The sequence below is a fragment of the Oncorhynchus keta genome, unplaced genomic scaffold (assembly GCF_023373465.1).
Source record: "Oncorhynchus keta strain PuntledgeMale-10-30-2019 unplaced genomic scaffold, Oket_V2 Un_contig_27733_pilon_pilon, whole genome shotgun sequence".
Classification (NCBI taxonomy): Eukaryota; Metazoa; Chordata; class Actinopteri; order Salmoniformes; family Salmonidae; genus Oncorhynchus; species Oncorhynchus keta.
In genome coordinates this window covers 74,269-93,775 of record NW_026285673.1, presented here as the reverse complement: position 1 = coordinate 93,775, position 19,507 = coordinate 74,269, and the positions used below count along the sequence as shown (strand labels likewise).

Genomic DNA, 19,507 nt, shown 5'->3' with positions numbered 1-19,507 from the left:
ATTACAGGTGTCAAGGTTGACATTTCTCTAAGAGCAGAAACCAAAAGACTTTCTGAAAATAAAGTACAGTAGAGCTGAATAGAACAGTTGTATAAAAGCAGTAACCATAATTAATTAACACGACTGGTCTTGTGTTGCGTAGAAGTATTGCAGAAAGCTATCCCAGATGAGCACCCCATTCCTGGAGAACTTTTGGTAGCCCCGGCACATCTTAATAATATTCAGTTGACTCTGAGTTCGCGCCCAGGCTCTGTCGTAACCGGCCGCGACCGGGTGGTCCGTGGGGCGACGCACAATTGGCCTAGCGTCGTCTGGGTTAGGGAGGGTTTGGCCGGTAGGGTTGTCTCATCGCGCACCAGCGACTCCTGTGGCGGGCCGGGTGCAGTGCGCGCTAACCAAGGTTGCCAGGTGCACGGTGTTTCCTCCGACACATTGGTGCGGCTGGCTTCCAGGTTGGATGCGCGCTGTGTTAAGAAGCAGTGCGGCTTGGTTGGGTTGTGTATCGGAGGACGCATGACCTTCAACCTTCGTCTCTCCCGAGCCTGTACGGGAGTTGTAGCGATGAGACAAGATAGTAGCTACTAAAACAATTGGATACCACGAAATTGGGGAGAAAAAATAATAATAATAAATAAAGAATATTCAGTTGTCTTTGTGTGTGTTCCCTGTTATGTAGCTGCCGTGTGAGGATGCGGAGGTGTATGAGGAGACCAGTCAGTGCCTGTCCCTGCTGATGCAGCTGTATGGAGGGGACAGCCCTGACTCCCTCAGCCCCCTGAACCTCCAGAGCCTCAGCCACGCGCTGCAGCTCCAGACCCAACCTAAACAACACAGACTACTGCTCCGTATCATCAAACGCCTGGTGAGTAGAGAACCCTCCCACCTATAGCACTAGTTACAGCTTAAGATACTACTGTGTTATAATAGTAGCAGTAGTAGTAGCAGTATTAGCAGTAGTAGTAGTAGTAGTAGTAGTAGTAGTAGTAGCAGTAGTAGTAGTAGTAGTAGTAGTAGTAGTAGTAGTAGTAGTAGTAGTAGTAGTAGTAGTAGTAGTAGCAGCAGCAGTAGTAGTAGCAGTGGTAGGAGTAGCAGTAGTAGTAGTAGTATTAGTAGCAGTAGTAGTAGCAGTGGTAGCAATAGTAGCAGTGGTAGCAGTAGTAGTAGGAGTAGTATAGTGTAGTAGCATTAGTAGCAGCAGTAGCAGTAGTAGTAGTAGCAGTAGTAGAAGCAGCAGCAGCAGTAGTAGTAGCAGCAGTAGTAGCAGTGGGTAGCAGCAGTAGTAGTAGCAGTGGGTAGCAGTGGTAGCAGTAGGAGTAGTATAGTGTAGTAGCAGTAGTAGCAGCAGTAGTAGCAATGGGTAGCAGTAGTAGCAGTGGTAGTAGGAGTAGTATAGTGTAGTAGCAGTAGTAGCAGTAGTAGTAGTAGGAGTAGTATAGTGTAGTAGCAGTCGTAGCAGTAGTAGTAGGAGTAGTAGCAGTAGTAGTAGTAGCAGTAGTAGCAGTGGTAGTAGGAGTAGTATAGTGTAGTAGCAGTAGTAGCAGCAGTAGTAGTAGGAGTAGTATAGTGTAGTAGCAGTCGTAGCAGTAGTAGTAGTAGTAGCAGTAGTATAGCAGTAGTAGTAGTAGTAGCAGGTGTCAGCAGCACCTAAAGAGAGAGGGAAAGAGTAGTAGGAAGAGTAGAGCCAGTTTGTAGTAGCAGTGTGCGTAGCAGTGTGTATGTTCTTCTTTAGTGTGGCTGGGGGCAAACTGTACAGTTGTTCCAGTGTAGTGGTAGGGAGTGATTCAGAGCTAGCCTGGAGGTAATGGCAGGGCAGCTGACCTAGCAGTTGTAGTCAGTAGGGGGGTAGTAAATCGGGGGACTATCCATTAGTAACTCCTGTGAACAAAGTAGTGAGAAATAGGAAGTAGTACTGGTAGCAGTAGCCAGTAGTGATTGGGTAGTAGGAGTAGTATAGCAGTGTAGTGGGTAGCAGTAGTAGCAGCATTATTTGAAACAGTAGTAGTAGTAGTGTTACAGTGATTGGGCTAGCATAGCAGTCAGATACCCAGACTACAATGCACTTATTATCCTATGCAGCAGTAGTAGCAGTCTCAAAAGTAGCAGTGATGACTGAATGTAGGATAGTGAGACATTGCTTTTTGATAGTGTAGTAGCAGTAGTAGCAGCAGTAGTAGCAGTGGTAGCAGTAGTAGAGTGGTAGTAGGAGTAGTATAGTGTAGTAGCAGTCTGTAAGGACATTGTTAGTAAACCATCCAAGTAGCTAGCAGTAGTAGCAGCAGTAGTAGCAGTAGTAGCAGCAGTGGTAGCAGTAGTAGTAGGAGTAGAGGTGTCAGCAGCACCTCGAAAGAGAGAGGAAAGAGCGATTAAAGGAAGAGAGAGCCAGTTTGTGTGTGTGTGTTCATGTGTGCGTACGCTTGTGTGTATGTTCTTCTTTACTGAATAGGTCGGGTGGCTGGGGGCCACGAACTGTACTGTTGTTCCAGTGTTTGTGGTGGGGAGTGATTCAGAGCTGGCCTGGAGGAATGGCAGGGCAGCTGACCTCAAGCCTGCCTTGTTGTCTCTCTCTCTCCTATGGGGGTGGGAAATCGGGGGACTATCCATTCCAAAATAACTCCTGTGAACAAAGAAGTGAGAAATATGGAAGTAATACTGTACAGGAGCCACAGTTACAGTGATTGGGCTTCAGGAATGTCATCACTTCACTCACTGTTTTCTGCTTTAATTGATGCATTATTTGAAACAGTCTTTAACCTGTTGGTTCAGCTCAGATACCCAGACTACAATGCACTTATGTGATGTGAGCCTATGCAGTTACTTACATTATCGGGGACCATGAATTGATATTGTGGTCTGGTTGTATGTTCAGGCTTTTTGATATGTCTCAAAAGTGTCTTCAACCTGACTGATGACTGAATGTAATGGATAACAACACCGTGAGACATTGCTTTTTGATATCAGTATGAAAGCAATTAGTTGGGAAATGGGAGATTTTCAAAGGAGCCTCTGGGCAGGAAGAAAGAGAGTGATGTTTGATATTAGGTTTGTTGCCAAGCAACTCCCAACCTTTACATTTCAACTGAAGCTCTGCTAAGGACATTGTTAAGATAATTGTAAACCATCCAAGGGTAAATGCTCTGGAAAGAATTGCTGTACTTTATAGGGAATAGGGTGCCATTTGGGATTCACATATTGTTGACTGGTCTGTGTCTATACTATCTATGTAATGCTTGTATTGGGGAGGAGAGGTAAGGTAGTCAGTAGCCAGCAGAAGATGGGTAGAGAGGAGGAGTGAAGGGTCTGAGTGACAGAGGAGAAAGAGAAGACGTCATTTTGTGGCGAGTGCCCCTTCACCTCATTACTGTGTTAACCAACCTGCTCTCTCTCCTTTTCTCTTTCACTTTTACCCCCTCCTTCCTTCCTTCTCTCTCTCACTCTCTTTTTCTCTCTCATTGATGTCCTGTGGTTTCTCACCTGTCAGCCTGTTGCCTTCCACAGCAGGAATCCCTCGGGCTGTAGACCAGACTTCTCTCTGCCTCCTCTCTGTCCTCACCCCACCATCCACTTCATGTAGCAGTAATACAGCCCACCACTGGATCTTCGAACCTTACAATCTTTTTAAAAAAGGTTCCAAAAGGGTTCTTTGGCTGTCCCCATAGGAGAACCCTTTTTGGTTCCAGGTAGAACCCTTTATGGTTCTAGGTAGGACCCTTTCCATCGAGGGTTCTACATGAAACTCAAAAGGGTTCTACCTGGAACCAAAATGTGATCTTCAAACCTGGTTATCCTATGGGGACAGCCAAAGAACCCTTTTAGCATCTGTCCTAGAAAGCACGTTTTTTCTAAGATGTGTAGAAAAGAGCCATCACATTCTCTTGAGTCACTGATGTAATATAGTGGTCATTTGTGGTGCTGTCTGCCAGTATGATGCATTTTACCAAAAGTTAGTTTTGGGAAAGAGTTTTCCTTTAAGTGCCTACAGTGTCTATGTGTTTTTATTTTCTTAGTTGGACGGTTTGTGTATTATAGATACAGGCTACATTCTAGATACAGGATTCATGATGTATTATAGATACAGGCTACATTCTACATGGACATGATGTATTATAGATACAGGCTACATTCTACAGGACATGATGTATTATAGATACAGGCTACATTCTACAGGACATTCTTATAGACAGGCTGACAGGACATGATGTATTATAGATACAGGCTACATTCTACAGGACATGATGTATTATAGATACAGGCTACATTCTACAGGACATGACATGTATTATAGATACAGGCTACATTCTACAGGACATGATGTATTATAGATACAGGCTACATTCTACAGGACATGATGTATTATAGATACAGGCTACATTCTACAGGACATGATGTATTATAGATACAGGCTACATTCTACAGGACATGATGTATTATAGATACAGGCTACATTCTACAGGACATGATGTATTATAGATACAGGCTACATTCTACAGGACATGATGTATTATAGATACAGGCTACATTCTACAGGACATGATGTATTATAGATACAGGCTACATTCTACAGGACATGATGTATTATAGATACAGGCTACATTCTACAGGACATGATGTATTATAGATACAGGCTACATTCTACAGGACATGATGTATTATAGATACAGGCTACATTCTACATGATGTAGGACATGACATGATGTACCCGCATAGATTATAGATACAGGCTACATTCTACAGGACATGATGTATTATTATACATTCTGTATTATAGATACAGGCTACATTCTACAGGATATGTATTATAGATACAGGCTACATTCTACAGGACATGATGTATTATAGATACAGGCTGATCATTCTACAGGACATGATGTACAGGCTACATTCTACAGGACATGATGTATTATAGATACAGGCTACATTCTACAGGACATGATGATACAGGCTACATTCTATGATGTATTATAGATACAGGCTACATTCTACAGGACATGATGTATTATAGATACAGGCTACATTCTACAGGACATGATGTATTATAGATACAGGCTACATTCTACAGGACATGATGTATTATAGATACAGGCTACATTCTACAGGACATGATGTATTATAGATACAGGCTACATTCTACAGGACATGATGTATTATAGATGACAGGCTACATTCTACAGGACATGATGTATTATAGATACAGGCTACATTCTACAGGACATGATGTATTATAGATACAGGCTACATTCTACAGGACATGATGTATTATAGATACAGGCTACATTCTACAGGACATGATGTATTATAGATACAGGCTACATTCTACAGGACATGATGTATTATAGATACAGGCTACATTCTACAGGACATGATGTATTATAGATACAGGCTACATTCTACAGGACATGATGTATTATAGATACAGGCTACATTCTACAGGACATGATGTATTATAGATACAGGCTACATTCTACAGGACATGATGTATTATAGATACAGGCTACATTCTACAGGACATGATGTATTATAGATACAGGCTACATTCTACAGGACATGATGTATTATAGATACAGGCTACATTCTACAGGACATGATGATGTATTATAGATACAGGCTACATTCTACAGGACATGATGTATTATAGATACAGGCTATTCTAGATTATAGATACAGGCTACATTCTACAGGACATGATGTATTATAGATACAGGCTACATTCTACAGGACATGATGTATTATAGATACAGGCTACATTCTACAGGACATGATGTATTATAGATACAGGCTACATTTTACAGGACATGTATTATAGATACAGGCTACATTCTACAGGACATGATGTATTATAGATACAGGCTACATTCTACAGGACATGATGTATTATAGATACAGGCTACATTCTACAGGACATGATGTATTATAGATACAGGCTACATTCTACAGGACATGTATTATAGATACAGGCTACATTCTACAGGACATGATGTTTGTGTATTATAGATACAGGCTACATTCTACAGGACATGATGTATTATAGATACAGGCTACATTCTACAGGACATGATGTATTATAGATACAGGCTACATTCTACAGGACATGATGTATTATAGATACAGGCTACATTCTACAGGACATGATGATATTATAGATATAGATACAGGCTACATTTTACAGGGACATGATGTTTGTGTATTATAGATACAGGCTACATTCTACAGGACATGGATTATAGATACAGGCTACATTCTACAGGACATGATGTATTATAGATACAGGCAGGCTACATTCTACAGGACATGATGATATTATAGACATGATGTATTATAGATACAGGCTACATTCTACAGGACATGATGTATTATAGATACAGGCTACATTCTACAGGACATGATGTATTATAGATACAGGCTACATTCTACAGGACATGTATTATAGATACAGGCTACATTCTACAGGACATGATGTTTTCTACAGGACATGATGTTTGTGTATTATAGATACAGGCTACATTCTACAGGACATGATACAGTATTATAGATACAGGCTACATTCTACAGGACATGATGATACAGGCTACATTATACAGGACATGATGTTTGTGTATTATAGATACAGGCTACATTCTACAGGACATGATGTATTATAGATACAGGCTACATTCTACAGGACATGATGTATTATAGATACAGGCTACATTCTACAGGACATGATGTTTGATACAGGCTACATTCTACAGGACATGATGTATTATAGATACAGGCTACATTCTACAGGACATGATGTATTATAGATACAGGCTACATTCTACAGGACATGATGTATTATAGATACAGGCTACATTCTACAGGACATGATGTATTATAGATACAGGCTACATTCTACAGGACATGATGTATTATAGATTCAGGCTACATTCTACAAGACATGATCCTTGATTGCTTCATTCAGGTTCAATTCATTTTCTGACAAAGTGAGTCATCACCCGTATAGAAATACCTGCCATGCTGCGCTATACAATTTACAACACAAAACCCTCAGGCTAAGCCAGATATATATTTAAAACCTGTTATATTGCTGTATCTTCTGCCTTAAAGCTATCTCATTCTCCTTTATCCAGTCCAAGCTGTGGCAGGTTAACATGCCACCTTGTACTTTTTAATGCAGCAGTTTTATTGATTTGGTAAACTGTAGCTGTCAGTAAAGTATGAAGACTCATGAAAACTTTATTTCACATTATAGCAGTAGATAGACTGACCTTTCAATTTAGTCTTTCCAAATTAACCTTCACCTAATTTAGCCTGCTCTTTGTGATGGAAAATTGCAAAACAATATTCATATCACTATGGTGATGTGTAACAAAAGTCTTTAATCTATTATAAAATGCAAGCTATATTTTGTTGTGGATAATGGATAACTCAATCCCAAAGATTTAGGCAGAGACTATTTAAGGTATAATATACAAATATTTAATACAAGCAGCTATGAGGGAGATCTGTCTGATTTACAGTCAGGGAAGAACTCACTAGGGAGATGGTCCCTCATATAGAGGAGGGCTGAAAATACAATCATGTTGTTTACACAACAGTTATTTTATAGGAGCAACAGTTCCAGAACACAATGGCCTTGTGTTAGGGTGCAGACATGACAGGAGTCTATGAAAAGCAGAACATCACAGTTCAACACAGAAGAGAACAGCTCAGCCCACAACTATAACGGCTGTATAACACATGTCAGGTTACCCTATTACAGCTAAACCTTGCACCTGGCTCTATCTGACTTTAACAAGGGGCCCCGGGGCTAATTTATCATCAGACATGTTACTATACTCTGCGCTGCTCTCTCGCTGCTCTCCCGCTCAATGAAAGTTTATTAACAATTTACAGGCCGTAGTCTCTGGACACTCCTCTTGCTCCGTGAAGACGGATCCAACCCGAGGTCTTCTCCTGCTATCTCCTTTACCCTCTCTACTAATGAGCTGCAGTGTGTTCCTAGCATTGTGAATAATATATCACACTAAAATAAAGACCTTGCTACTCCACCACTGTTGCTTTGTCTTGGATGGCACGGTAGTGAGTCTCTGTGTAAGTAGCTGTAACAGAGGATGGCACGGTAGTGAGTGTCTGTGTAAGTAGCTGTAACAGAGGATGGCTGTAACAGAGGAGTGAGTCTCTGTGTAAGTAGCTGTAACAGAGGATGGCACGGTAGTGAGTCTCTGTGTAAGTAGCTGTAACAGAGGATGGCACGGCAGTGAGTCTCTGTGTAAGTAGCTGTAACAGAGGATGGCACGGTAGTGAGTGAGTCTGTGTAAGTAGCTGTAACAGAGGATGGCATGGTAGTGAGTCTGTGTAACTGTAGAGAGGATGGCACGGCAGTGAGTCTCTGTGTAAGTAGCTGTAACAGAGGATGGCACGGTAGTGAGTCTCTGTGTAAGTAGCTGTAACAGAGGATGGCACGGTAGTGAGTCTCTGTGTAAGTAGCTGTAACAGAGGATGGTACGGTAGTGAGTCTCTGTGTAAGTAGCTGTAACAGAGGATGGCACGGTAGTGAGTCTCTGTGTAAGTAGCTGTAACAGAGGATGGCACGGTAGTGAGTCTCTGTGTAAGTAGCTGTAACAGAGGATGGCACGGTAGTGAGTCTCTGTGTAAGTAGCTGTAACAGAGGATGGCACGGTAGTGAGTCTCTGTGTAAGTAGCTGTAACAGAGGATGGCACGGTAGTGAGTCTGTCTGTGTAAGTAGCTGTAACAGAGGATGGCACGGTAGTGAGTCTCTGTGTAAGTAGCTGTAACAGAGGATGGCACGGTAGTGAGTCTCTGTGTAAGTAGCTGTAACAGAGGATGGCACGGTAGTGAGTCTCTGTGTAAGTAGCTGTAACAGAGGATGGCACGGCAGTGAGTCTCTGTGTAAGTAGCTGTAACAGAGGATGGCACGGTAGTGAGTCTCTGTGTAAGTAGCTGTAACAGAGGATGGCACGGTAGTGAGTCTCTGTGTAAGTAGCTGTAACAGAGGATGGCACGGTAGTGAGTCTGTCTGTGTAAGTAGCTGTAACAGAGGATGGCACAGCAGTGAGTCTGTCTGTGTAAGTAGCTGTAACAGAGGATGGCACGGCAGTGAGTCTGTCTGTGTAAGTAGCTGTAACAGAGGATGGCACGGTAGTGAGTCTCTGTGTAAGTAGCTGTAACAGAGGATGGCACGGTAGTGAGTCTGTCTGTGTAAGTAGCTGTAACAGAGGATGGCACGGTAGTGAGTCTCTGTGTAAGTAGCTGTAACAGAGGATGGCAGTCTCTGTGTAGTGAGTCTGTCTGTGTAAGTAGCTGTAACAGAGGATGGCACGGTAGTGAGTCTCTGTGTAAGTAGCTGTAACAGAGGATGGCACGGTAGTGAGTCTCTGTGTAAGTAGCTGTAACAGAGGATGGCACGGTAGTGAGTCTGTCTGTGTAAGTAGCTGTAACAGAGGAGTGGTGTAAGTAGCTGTAACAGAGGATGGCACGTGAGTCTGTCTGTGTAAGTAGCTGTAACAGAGGATGGCACGAGTAGTGAGTCTCTGTGTAAGTAGCTGTAACAGAGGATGGCACGGTAGTGAGTCTGTCTGTGTAAGTAGCTGTAACAGAGGATGGCACGGTAGTGAGTCTCTGTGTAAGTAGCTGTAACAGAGGATGGCACGGTAGTGAGTCTGTCTGTGTAAGTAGCTGTAACAGAGGATGGCACGGTAGTGAGTCTCTGTGTAAGTAGCTGTAACAGAGGATGGCACGGTAGTGAGTCTGTCTGTGTAAGTAGCTGTAACAGAGGATGGCATGGTAGTGAGTGTCTGTGTAAGTAGCTGTAACAGAGGATGGCACTGCAGTGAGTCTCTGTGTAAGTAGCTGTAACAGAGGATGGCACGGTAGTGAGTCTGTGTAAGTAGCTGTAACAGAGGATGGCACGGTAGTGAGTGTCTGTAACAGCTGTAACAGAGGATGGCACGGTAGTGAGTGTCTGTGTAAGTAGCTGTAACAGAGGATAGCTGTGTAAGTAGCTGTAACAGAGGATGGCACGGTGAGTGAGTCTGTCTGTGTAAGTAGCTGTAACAGAGGATGTCTGTCTGTAAGTAGCTGTAACAGAGGATGGCATGGTAGTGAGTGTCTGTGTAAGTAGCTGTAACAGAGGATGGCACTGCAGTGAGTCTGTCTGTGTAAGTAGCTGTAACAGAGGATGGCACGGTAGTGAGTCTGTCTGTGTAAGTAGCTGTAACAGAGGATGGCAGTGTGAGTCTGTCTGTGTAAGTAGCTGTAACAGAGGATGGCACTGGTAGCAGTGAGTCTGTCTGTGTAAGTAGCTGTAACAGAGGATGGCACGGTAGTGAGTGAAGTAGCTGTAACAGAGGATGGCACGATCTGTGTAAGTAGCTGTAACAGAGGGCATGGGTGAGTGTCTGTGTAAGTAGCTGTAACAGAGGATGGCACTGTGAGTCTGTCTGTGTAAGTAGCTGTAACAGAGGATGGCACTGCAGTGAGTCTGTCTGTGTAAGTAGCTGTAACAGAGGATGGCACGGCAGTGAGTGTGTCTGTGTAAGTAGCTGTAACAGAGGATGGCACGGTAGTGAGTCTGTCTAAATCAAATCCAATTTTATTTGTCACATACACATGGTCAGTAGATGTTAATGCAAATGTAGCGAAATGTTTGTGCTTCTAGTTCCGACCATGCAGTAATATCTAACAAGTAATCTAACAATTTCACAACAATTGCCTTACACACACAAGTGTAAAGGAATGAATAAGAATATGTACATAAATATATATGAATGAGCGATGGCCGAACGGCATAGGCAAGATGCAGTAGATGGTATAGAGTACAGTATATACATATGAGATGAGTAATGTAGGATATGTAGACATTATATAAAGTGGCATTGTTTAAAGTGACTAGTGATACATTTACTACATCAATTGTTCATTATTAAAGTGACTAGAGATGAATCAGTATGTTGGAAGCAGCCACTCAAAGTTAGTGATGGCTGTTTAACAGTCTGATGGCCTTGAGATAGAAGCTGTTTTTCAGTCTCTCAGTCCCTGCTTTGATGCACCTGTACTGACCTCGCCTTCTGGATGATAGCGGGGTGAACAGGCAGTGGCTCGGGTGGTTGTTGTCCTTGATGATCTTTTTGGCCTTCCTGTGACATCGGGTGGTCTAGGCGTCCTGGAGGGCAGGTAGTTTGCCCCCGGTGATGCGTTGTGCCGTACCACGCGGTGAAACGTTTGGGAGTGTTTTTGGTGACAAGCCGAATTTCTTCAGCCTCCTGAGGTTGAAGAGGCGCTGCTGCGCCTTCTTCACCACGCTGTCTGTGTGGGTGGATCATTTAGTTTGTCCGTGATGTGTACGCCGAGGAACTTAAAACTTTCCACCTTCCCCACTACTGTCCCGTTGATGTGGATAGGGGGGTGCTCCCTCTGCTGTTTCCTGAAGTCCACAATCATCTCCTTTGTTTTGTTGACGTTGAGTGTGAGGTTACTTTCCTGACACCACACTCCGAGGGCCCTCACCTCCTCCCTGTAGGCCGTCTCGTCGTTGTTGGTAATCAAGCCTACCACTGTAGAGTCGCCTGCAAACTTGATGATTGAGTTGGAGGCATGCATGGCCACGCAGAGTCATGGGTGAACAGGGAGATCAGGAGAGGGCTGAGAATGCACCCTTGTGGGGCCCCAGTGTTGAGGATCCGCGGGGTGGAGATATTGTTTCCTACCCTCACCACCTGGGGGCGGCCCGTCAGGAAGTCCAGGACCCAGTTGCACAGGGCGGGGTCAAGACCCGGGGTCTCGAGCTTAATGACAAGTTTGGAGGGTACTATGGTGTTAAATGCTGAGCTGTAGTCGATGAACAGCATTCTTACATAGGTATTCCGCTTGTCCAGAAGGGTTAGGGCAGTGTGCAGTGTGATTGCGATTGCATCGTCTGTGGACCTATTGGGGCGGTAAGCATATTGGAGTGGGTCTAGGGTGTCAGGTAGGGTGGAGGTGATATGGTCCTTGACTGGTCTCTCAAAGCACTTCATGATGACGGAAGTGAGTGCTACAGGACGATAGTCATTTAGCTCAGTTACCTTAGCTTTCTTGGGAACAGGAACAATGGTGGCCCTGTTGAAGCATGTGGGAGCAGCAGACTGGGATAAGGATTGTAAGTAGTTGTAACATCGTGTGGCTCGGCAGTGAGTCTGTCTGTAAGTAGTTGTAACATCGTGTGGCTCGGCAGTGAGTCTGTCTGTAAGTAGTTGTAACATCGTGTGGCTCGGCAGTGAGTCTGTCTGTAAGTAGTTGTAACATCGTGTGGCTCGGCAGTGAGTCTGTCTGTAAGTAGCTGTAACATCGTGTGGCTCGGCAGTGAGTCTGTCTGTAAGTAGCTGTAACATCGTGTGGCTCGGCAGTGAGTCTGTCTGTAAGTAGCTGTAACATCGTGTGGCTCGGCAGTGAGTCTGTCTGTAAGTAGCTGTAACATCGTGTGGCTCGGCAGTGAGTCTGTCTGTAAGTAGTTGTAACATCGTGTGGCTCGGCAGTGAGTCTGTCTGTAAGTAGCTGTAACATCGTGTGGCTCGGCAGTGAGTCTGTCTGTAAGTAGCTGTAACATCGTGTGGCTCGGCAGTGAGTCTGTCTGCAAGTAGCTGTAACATTGTGTGGCTCGGCAGTGAGTCTGTCTGTAAGTAGCTGTAACATCGTGTGGCTCAGCAGTGAGTCTGTCTGTAAGTAGCTGTAACATGGAAATATGGGGATGCAGCAGCGTTGGTATGGTAGTATACTTATAGCAGTTGTTGTGCTTCCTCAATTGGAACCAAACCAGACATTTGTTGTGATTCAATGCTTGTTTTGTACTGTAGTTAAGCTGCTTTTTTAAATGGACAGATAGCTGTACTGCTGTATGGACATATTCATATTAAGTCTGTTGGTCTAGCGCCAGTTCTGTGTGGTCTTAAGCTCTCCCAATCCTTCCTTCCTATGGAGAAGAGTGGGTGGATGTATAGAACCTCTAATCTGTGGAGAAACTCTTAACAGATTGTGTTTCATCATTCCCTGGTTCCCTGGCAAGTCATTTAAAATGTATATCTGGGCTCACCATTGTGTTGTTCACTAAATCCCTCCTTTTTTCTCTGTGATGGTCTGATCATGGGGCTGAGCTGGAATTACACACACGCACACACACTGGAATTACCATTAACGCTACAGCTTAATTAGCCTTGTTAGTCATTAGGATGCAGAATCAGAGATGGGCTGTCATTTGGCAGACAGGCGTTGTTGTTGTTGTTGTTGTTGTTTGAGTCTGTATTTCCCGCCTGAGAACACCTGCCCTGGTGGGCGTAAGGGAGAAAGAGCCTGGCTGCTTTGACCCCCTTTTGTGTTCAACTAAAAAGTGCTGTGATGAAAGTGCGCCGTAGAGAATGAAGTGGAGGCCTACGCAGCGGCAGTGTGTGTTCTTCTGGCTTGTCTTCATCTGAACATGTGAATGTGCATGCCCTTGAATGTAGGCTACATCAGTGAGCAAATGCATCTGTGGCAGTTTAAAATGTGGCGCAATGAAAGATGGGTGTGGGAGTCAAGAATGCAAGGTTTGGACCAACGCCACCCTATCTACACCAGTCTTGGTGTTCATCAAGGTTTGGACCAACACCACCCTATCTGCACCAGTCTTGGTGTTCATCAAGGTTTGGACCAACACCACCCTATCTACACCAGTCTTGGTGTTCATCAAGGTTTGGACCAACACCACCCTATCTACACCAGTCTTGGTGTTCATCAAGGTTTGGACCAACGCCACCCTATCTACACCAGTCTTGGTGTTCATCAAGGTTTGGACCAACACCACCCTATCTGCACCAGTCTTGGTGTTCATCAAGGTTTGGACCAACACCACCCTATCTGCACCAGTCTTGGTGTTCATCAAGGTTTGGACCAACACCACCCTATCTACACCAGTCTTGGTGTTCATCAAGGTTTAGACCAACGCCACCCTATCTGCACCAGTCTTGGTGTTCATCAAGGTTTGGACCAACACCACCCTATCTACACCAGTCTTGGTGTTCATCAAGGTTTGGACCAACACCACCCTATCTGCACCAGTCTTGGTGTTCATCAAGGTTTGGACCAACACCACCCTATCTGCACCAGTCTTGGTGTTCATCAAGGTTTGGACCAACACCACCCTATCTGCACCAGTCTTGGTGTTCATCAAGGTTTGGACCAACGCCACCCTATCTGCACCAGTCTTGGTGTTCATCAAGGTTTGGACCAACACCACCCTATCTGCACCAGTCTTGGTGTTCATCAGGTTTGGACCAACACCTCGGCTATCTGTCACCAGTCTTGGTGTTCATCAAGGTTTGGACCAACACCACCCTATCTGCACCAGTCTTGGTGTTCATCAAGGTTTGGACCAATGCTACCCTATCTGCACCAGTCTTGGTGTTCATCAAGGTTTGGACCAACGCCACCCTATCTGCACCAGTCTTCTTGTTCATCGGGTTTGGACCAATGCTACCCTATCTGCACCAGTCTTCTTGTTCATCGGGTTTGGACCAATGCTACCCTATCTGCACCAGTCTTCTTGTTCATCGGGTTTGGACCAATGCTACCCTATCTGCACCAGTCTTGGTGTTCATCAAGGTTTGGACCAACACCACCCTATCTGCACCAGTCTTGGTGTTCATCAAGGTTTGGACCAATGCTACCCTATCTGCACCAGTCTTGGTGTTCATCAAGGTTTGGACCAACGCCACCCTATCTGCACCAGTCTTCTTGTTCATCGGGTTTGGACCAACGCTACCCTATCTGCACCAGTCTTGTTTTTCATCTCAATAGTGTGAAATGAGTTTGGGCTTGACAGGCATTGGTTCATGGACAGACCGTAATGCTACTCCATTGGAGTGGACAGACCTGTCTTCTTGGAGGCTCCATTGGACCAACAGACCGTAGGATAGGCAGCGAATGAGGCTCCATTGGAGTGGACATCGTAGGATTCAGCGGAGGCTCCATTGAAGTGGACAGACCGTCTTGGATAGGCAGCGGAGGCTCCATTGAAGTGGACAACCGTAGGATGGCAGCTTGGAGGCTCCATTGGAGTGGACAGACCGTAGGATAGGCAGCGGAGGCTCCATTGGAGTGGACAGACCGTAGGATAGGCAGCTTGAGGCTCCATTGGTTGGACAGACCACCCTAGGACAGGCAGCGGAGGCTCCATTGGTGGACAGACCGTAGGATAGGCAGCGGAGGCTCCATTGGAGTGGACAGACCGTAGGATGGCAGCGGAGGCTCCATTGGAGTGGACAGACCGTAGGATAGGCAGCGGAGGCTCCATTGATCGTAGGATAGGCAGCGGAGGCTCCATTGTGGACAGACCGTAGGATAGGCAGCGGAGGCTCATCAAGTGGACAGACCGTATCTAGGCCAGTCTTGAGGCTCCATTGAAGTGGACAGACCGTAGGATAGGCACCAGGCTCCATTGAAGTGGACAGACCGTAGGATAGGCAGCGGAGGCTCCATTGGAGTGGACTTGACCGTTCATCAGGATAGGCAGCGGAGGCTCCATTGGAGTGGACAGACCGTAGGACAGGCAGCGGAGGCTCCATTGGAGGACAGACCGTAGGACAGGCAGCGGAGGCTCCATTGGGTGTGGACAGACCATAGGACAGGCAGCGGAGGCTCCATTGAAGTGGACAGACCGTGCACAGGCAGCGGAGGCTCCATTGGAGTGGACAGACCGTAGGACAGGCAGCGGAGGCTCCATTGGAGTGGACAGACCGTAGGATAGGCAGCGGAGGCTCCATTGGAGTGGACAGACCGTAGGACAGGCAGCGGAGGCTCCATTGGAGTGGACAGACCGTAGGACAGGCAGCGGAGGCTCCATTGGAGTGGACAGACCGTAGGACAGGCAGCTTGGGCTCCATTGAAGTGGACAGACCGTAGGATAGGCAGGGAGGCTCCATTGGAGTGGACAGACCGTTTTATAGGCAGCGGAGGCTCCATTGGAGTGGACAGACCGTAGGATAGGCAGCGGAGGCTCCATTGGAGTGGACAGACCGTAGGACAGGCAGCGGAGGCTCCATTGGAGTGGACAGACCGTAGGATAGGCAGCGGAGGCTCCATTGGAGTGGACAGACCGTAGGATAGGCAGCGGAGGCTCCATTGGAGTGGACAGACCATAGGACAGGCAGCGGAGGCTCCATTGGAGTGGACAGACCGTAGGACAGGCAGCGGAGGCTCCATTGGAGTGGACAGACCGTAGGACAGGCAGCGGAGGCTCCATTGGAGTGGACAGACCGTAGGACAGGCAGCGGAGGCTCCATTGGAGTGGACAGACCGTAGGATAGGCAGCGGAGGCTCCATTGGAGTGGACAGACCGTAGGATAGGCAGCGGAGGCTCCATTGGAGTGGACAGACCGTAGGACAGGCAGCACTGTCGGGTGTAATGAGTGTATTGGGTGCTTCATATTATATGGTGAGCTGAGCTCTCTGGCTCTGTTCTAAATTGCACCCTATTCTCTATAGGCCCTGGTCGAAAGTAGTGCACTGTATATGGAATAGGGTTCCTTTTGGGCCTCAGCCTCTCCTCTATCTCCTATTGATTCATGTCTGTCTGTCCCTGTCCTAATTAGCACACAAGCACTTCTTCCACCTGGGTGTTAATGCGATTAAGTGACCTGGCCTTATTCAGTTGGTCTCGCTCTCACTCACACTCTCTCACTCACACACACACACACTCTCTCTCACACACACACACACACACACACACACACACACACACACACACACACACACACACACACACACACACACACACACACACACACACACACACACACACACACACACACACTCTCTCTCTCACACTCTCTCTCTCACACTCTCTCTCTCTCACTCTCTCTCTCACACTCTCTCTCTCACACTCTCTCTCACTCTTTCACTCTCACTCTTTCACTCTTTCACTCTCTCACTCTCTCACTCTCTCTCACACACACACACACGGCACCTGCCTGTATGTATGTATCAAATTTATTTATATAGCCCTTCTTACATCAGCTGATATCTCAAAGTGCTGATGTAAGCCTAAAACCCCAAACAGCAAGCCATGCAGGTGTAGAAGTATGTATCCGGGACAACACACTACACTGAATGCATCGTAAGTTATGGGTGGAATTTAATCAGCCTCCCCTTTCCAGTCTGGATGTTAGCCTCCCCTTTCCCGTCTGGATGTTAGCCTCCCCGCTTCAATGACATCATGTGTGTCACAGGGGTGCCACTTCTGTTACGCTGGCTCTATATTGGACACCTCTATCTGGATATATTCATGAATTGGATTAAATATGATTCATGTTGTGTCCCCTAATTCACCCTCCTCATCTGTTCTATTCATAACTGATCATCTTCTCTGTGAAATGTAGACACAAAATGTAGGATTATATTTGTTCTTCTCCACAATGCATGAACAGCCTCACCTGGCAGGGGAATTGGATAATTAAAAGTAGAAGGTTGCTCCAGCCAGAGACTACACCGCAAAGACTGAGGGCTTATTTCCACTGTGGTCCTCTGGAAGGAAACCAGAGTTGATTATTTGTTTTGCAGAATCGACCGCTAGCGGCGATGTCCTCTTTCTAATCCTTGTACCTGCAGTCTGAATCCTCTGTCTGTCCCTCCTGGAGGAATTGGTCCTGGATATATTCCACCTCCCTCCCTCTTGGTCCCTGGTTCCAGATGTTACATCCTGACTCCTGTGACCCTGGGATGCTGCTAGCTGCTTCTCTCTCTTCTCTTTCAGCCATCTTGTGTCTAGTCAGGCCTAGTGGGAGCTCGCAGGACAGAGACATATGTGCGTCCCAAATGGCTTCCCTATTCCCTATATAGTGCTCTTCTTTTGACCAGGGCCCATAGGGGATATATAGGGGATAGGATGCCATTTGGGAAGCAGATAGAGAAACTGAGGCTAGGAGGAGGGTCAGTCGCTCCCCATATTGAGCCGATGAATAATTCAGAGCAGAGACAGTCCACTAGTGTAGCAGACAGTATGAACCCTCTCTCTGGAGACACACCATTGGTGCTCATTAAGTCCTGTGGATAGACTGGACTATAGTTTTCTTCTGATTCACTCTTTCTCTCTTCCTCCGTTCCTCTCTCTCTCCTGACCTGGGTATTGTGCCTCGGGGCAGTGGTCAGAGTTCACAATAAGGGATTTGCACAACAGACTTTCATGGGCACCATGAACTTGCATTAATTTAGTCTTCAGTGATGTAAAATAGAGGATACAATATTACTATAGGCCTCACCATCACCTACTTCACTAAATATACAATGCATCGATTCCAAAGTAGCTTCTTCACTAGTGACTGCTTTGACCGTTTGGTCATTTTAGTCATGATAGCATTTGATTCGTTCTCACTTGTACAATTCTACATGGAGCTTTCTATCAATGAATAAGTGGACGTTTACTGCTCCCTCTGACACGTTACTTCTTGAGAGTAGATGGATGCCCGAGCAGTTCAGTTTGGCTCAGTTCTGCTGCCAGGCAGCTGCTAGTTTGTATGCCACCCTGCTCTCTCTGTCACTGCCACCCATTCAGCTGTTTTCACTTCCTCTGGCCGTATCTCCTTTACTGGCATTATGGTTGGGACAGCCACAGATGTTTTTATTCACTTTTGTTTAACCAGCTCAGTTGAGACCAGGGTCTCATTTTCAATGGTGCCCTAAGGCAATAAATATAACAAGGACATTACATTACATTAGAACATCACTTACATCACAGCCATCATAAACAAGTTATTCAATCAATCAATCAAAACATTTGGGCTGAGTGATTACAGCATTGTGTCTGTGTGCCAACAGAATCCTCTCAACAAGCCCATTCTATCTCTCTGTTATCACCATGACAATCTGCTTTAATGAACCCAACTGCAGCTTCTTATCAGAGGGAACAAGCTGACAGAGAACAGCTTGGCGGTCGGTCTAGGCCAGGTGATGATAAGATTGTGGTGTCGTTGGCTGTATCCCAAATAGTACAATATTCCCAATATAGTGCACTACTTTTGGGCTCTGGTCCTATGGGCCCTGGTCTACAGTAGTGCACTATGTAGGGAATAGGGTTCCCTTTGGGACGTAGACACTGTCTGGTACTGTAATACACATTATTACCCATCACACTCAAAACCAACAGTTCTGTCAGACATCAAATCACTATCGCGATGATGGGGTTTAACTCGACACAGACATATGGTGGTTAAACAAGTTTACTGAGGATGATGGGGTTTAACTAGACATATGGTGGTTAAACAACTTTACTGAGGATGATGGGGTTTAACTAGACATATGGTGGTTAAACAACTTTACTGAGGATGATGGGGTTTAACTAGACATATGGTGGTTAAACAACTTTACTGAGGATGATGGGGTTTAACTAGACATATGGTGGTTAAACAACTTTACTGAGGATGATGGGGTTTAACTAGACATATGGTATGTGTTAAACAACTTTACTGAGGATGATGGGGTTTAACTAGACATATGGTGCTTAAA

General features: G+C 45.5%; 1 protein-coding gene across 1 annotated transcript in view; it reads left to right on the top strand.

Annotated features, from left to right (window-relative positions):
* The window catches only part of LOC127922933 (serine/threonine-protein kinase ULK4-like), a 67,355-nt gene that overhangs the window by 7,871 nt on the left and 39,977 nt on the right, over nt 1–19,507 (top strand). Inside the window, exon 2 of the mRNA XM_052506934.1 lies at nt 677–862. Within this exon, the coding sequence (XP_052362894.1) occupies nt 677–862 (186 nt within the window). The remainder of the gene's footprint in view (nt 1–676; nt 863–19,507) is intronic.